Source organism: Carlito syrichta, unplaced genomic scaffold (assembly GCF_000164805.1).
Source record: "Carlito syrichta isolate Samal-C Ts95f unplaced genomic scaffold, Tarsius_syrichta-2.0.1 Scaffold307978, whole genome shotgun sequence".
NCBI lineage: Eukaryota > Metazoa > Chordata > Mammalia > Primates > Tarsiidae > Carlito > Carlito syrichta.
The window spans coordinates 2,238-5,503 of NW_007252074.1; the positions used below are offsets into that span (position 1 = coordinate 2,238).

A 3,266-nucleotide genomic window follows, 5' to 3' on the forward strand; every position below is an offset into this window, starting at 1 on the left:
TTGGAAAATTACTCCTTGTTCTTATCAAAATATTTTATTAACTCATAGTGTTCTTCAAAGGAGCTGATGGATCATGAAAGGTAACACTGTTTCAGGAACCTTACCATCTGCAGCTTTGCACCATGCAGATTATTTATGGTATTTATGCATTATAGTAAAATAAGCCTACAACATTGGCAAATATCTCAGGACAGAAGTTTTATAACTGGTTTTTAATGCCTTAGATAAATAGTTTAAATTGCCTATATTACTTACTGTGGATGTATAACACATTACTCCAAAATATGGATGCATAAAACAAAAGCATTTTATTATTGCAAGGATGTTCAAGAGATCTCAGGGGCTGATCAAGGAAAATAATATGGCCACAAATTAACATTAACCCATACATGCTTCAACAGGTTTGCATGTGGGGATGTCCCTTGCAGGAAAAGTCTGTCCAAAAGCTACTACTACTCAGAATAATAGGAGGCCATGGGAACTTCAAGGGGAAGAGGGGAACTGGGGAGAGAGTTTTTGTGTCTAGGATGTTTAGGTGATGTTCAGCAACAGAGTGGAGAGTCTTGGGGTCAGAAAGTTTTGACGAACAAAAGTAGCTTGGGTTTTTTTTTCATATTTAAATCATCTTCATTTACAAAATACAACCCTGAGAATTATATAATTCCATTAAACTTCAATTTGAGCAATAGTATAATCTCCTAAGTAACAGCAGTTACTTAAACTGAAAATGAGAGATATGTCAAAATTACTTTTGAAGAGAGCAAAAATATTGTCAGGCTTCTTGTTGTGGTTCTGGATGTTCAGTAGCAGGCTCATTTGAAGGCAGAATCAACCCTGAAGGGAACTCACGTCTACTTTTGGAATGCGGGTGTGGGGGGAAAAATCCAGGTCTTCGGGGAAGATAAGGAGGAAAACGCCTTGGTGAATACACATTTCTCATTGCGAATGGAGGATATGGTGGACCTGGGAAATCCCTTGGTGGAAAATAGTCTCCAGAAGCTCCATACATGTTTACTGGTGGAGGTGGAGGAAAAGGAGGTCCTCTTCTCAAGAATGGGCCCCTCGGATCCAGTGGAAACAATGGACCTCTGATTGCAGGAAGAGGCGGAGGAACAAAGCCAGGGCCGGTTGCTTCATTTTCAGCAGGGAGAGATGAATCCGGCACATTTGAGTTAAGATCATCTTTGGTATCACTTCTACTGGATTCCATATCTGAAGACACTGGCCAATCCATTTTATCCAAAGAAGGCATATTAAAACTTCTGAGTTCTGCTGGTTCACATAGTCTGCCAGAATTAGAATAAAATCCGTCTTGTCTTTGTGGAAGAAGAGTTGCATCAGGATATGGCTGGCCTGATGGAGGCATCATCATCCTACGGTCCTGCTCCCAGGGAGGTGACTGGGTCCCAGTGTCAGAAGGTGCCCTATGAGAATCAGTTAACCTATCACGGCTTGACTCTCCTCTTTCACTGGTAATCTGATGGTCCAGAGAATTCCCTGGGTCTCTTGAGCCTCTTCCTCCTCCCCCTGAAAGCAAAGGTGAAAGTCTGAGTGGACCCTCCAACAAAGCTGGAGGAAAGAGAAAAGCTCTCGTTTCAGATGAAGGCCGGCCCGATGGTGAGGGACCATATGGGGAATGCTCTCTGCCAAATGCTATATTTGGAACATCAATTGCATAAGGATCCTTTTCTAAAAGTTCAAATTTAAACTCTGCTTCAGTTAATTTTTGTCTGGTGTGAGAATTTTCTTTCCTTAAATCATTGAGATTTCTTTCAACAGTTTTAGCTGCCAACCAATTATCCTGTGCTTTTTTCTCATGGGACATAATCTGCCCTTGATAAGAATGAATGGTTCTCTCCAATTCTTCTTCAAGATCTTTGACTCGCTTTCTATAGGTCTCCAGCTCTTCAGCAGCATAGTTGATCTTTTCATCTACTTTGGAATGTTTCTCCTCTTTCTCTAACAGGTAATTTGCCCCTACTGTTATTTTCCTGTGTAGCTTCATTGCACTTTCTTGATACAGTTCAGTCATTACTTTAAGTTTCTGTTGAAGCTTCTGATTCTCACTTTCAAACTGTGTGTTTTCTGATTGTAAAGATGCTTGTTCAGTCTGGAGATTTTTAATAGGCTCTGCAAAATCTTCCTTTGTTTTATCTACTTCAGACAACTGAGTGTAAATTTCGTTTCTTTCTCCTTCTAGAGTTTTTAAAGAGGAATTTAACTTAGCAGCATGAATCAGTTTCTCCAAAGCTCCTTTTGGCTGTTTATCTAAGTGAGCACCATTTTCTGATTCACTCTTCAATGTTTCTAATTCCAGGTTGTCATCATCCGTTATGTCTTCTTCAAGCACAGCAGCCCAATCTTTCATCTTTAGCAAGCGTTCAGTCTGGGACTTGATGTGATTTTCTTTATCCTTGAGAACTTGTTCTGCATGTACTTTAGAGTCTTTAGATGTTATTTTCTGTTTATTAAGTTCATTCACTTGTTCTTTCCATACTTCAGTTTCTCGTAAAAGTTGTTTCTGCCTTTCCTGAAGTTGAGAATTTTCATTCAAAGCATCTTTTAGTGTTCTCTTAAGTCGTTCTTCATTCGTGTGAAATATCTTCAAGGTTGTTTTGACTTCAGCTACTTGTAATTTGACAGTCTTTAATTCATCTTCTAGGAACTGCACCCTTTTTGAAACATCCACCACCAGTTCATCTTGTTCAAAATGCTCAGATTTCTCTTCTTCTAACTCTTTTTCTCGACAGAATATTTCATCCTCAAGTTCAGATTTGGACCTGTCCAGCCTTTCACAGGTTACCTCCACACTTTGTGCTTCTGTTGACTCCTTTTCAAAACAGGCATCCTTGAAAGATGACTCTAAGCCTTCATACTCTTCTTGTACAAGGCTCAATTTTTCAAGAATTTTACATTTTTCTTCAAACAGTCCAGAAAGCTTTGCAGCAAGGTCTTTCTCTCTTGCCACGTAGAGTCGACGTCTCACCGAACTAAAACCTCTCCACAAAAAAACGAGCACAGCAACAACAGCTGCACATATCACCGATTCCCATGGAAAACCATCAGGATTAGAACCTCGTCTCATCGCTTCAGGCAGTGCTGCCACAACTCTGTGCAGCTCTGCCAGGACCAGCCACGAAAGCCACAGAGGCGCAGCCCCGGCTTCCTCCATGGCGCCGAGACGCCTTGGCAGTTGCCACCAGAGCGGCCGTTAGTGGCTGTGGACGCGCAGTGTTCTGGAACCGATTCAGTGCCCGGCAACCGGA

The 3,266-nt window shown here is 41.2% G+C and overlaps 1 protein-coding gene across 2 annotated transcripts; it reads right to left on the reverse strand.

Moving 5' to 3' along the window:
• Positions 1–608: 608 nt before the first annotated feature.
• Positions 609–3,172, reverse strand: LOC103267127 (cTAGE family member 5-like). 2 transcript variants are annotated; one of them, XM_008064728.1, is made up of 2 exons: positions 1,648–3,172; positions 609–1,518 (listed from the first exon to the last, which is right to left on the reverse strand). In XM_008064728.1, the coding sequence occupies exons 1-2, from the start codon at positions 3,170–3,172 to the stop codon at positions 773–775; spliced, it is 2,271 nt and encodes a 756-aa protein (XP_008062919.1). In that variant the 3' UTR covers positions 609–772. The 2 variants fall into 2 exon arrangements, with proteins under 2 accessions (XP_008062919.1, XP_008062917.1); XM_008064726.1 differs by having other exon boundaries at positions 609–3,172.
• Positions 3,173–3,266: the final 94 nt, after the last annotated feature.

Coding starts and splice junctions, on each gene's coding strand:
- LOC103267127 (XM_008064726.1), bottom strand. CDS start 3,172: ATGGAGGAAGCCGGGGCTGCGCCTCTGTGGCTTTCGTGGCTGGTCCTG.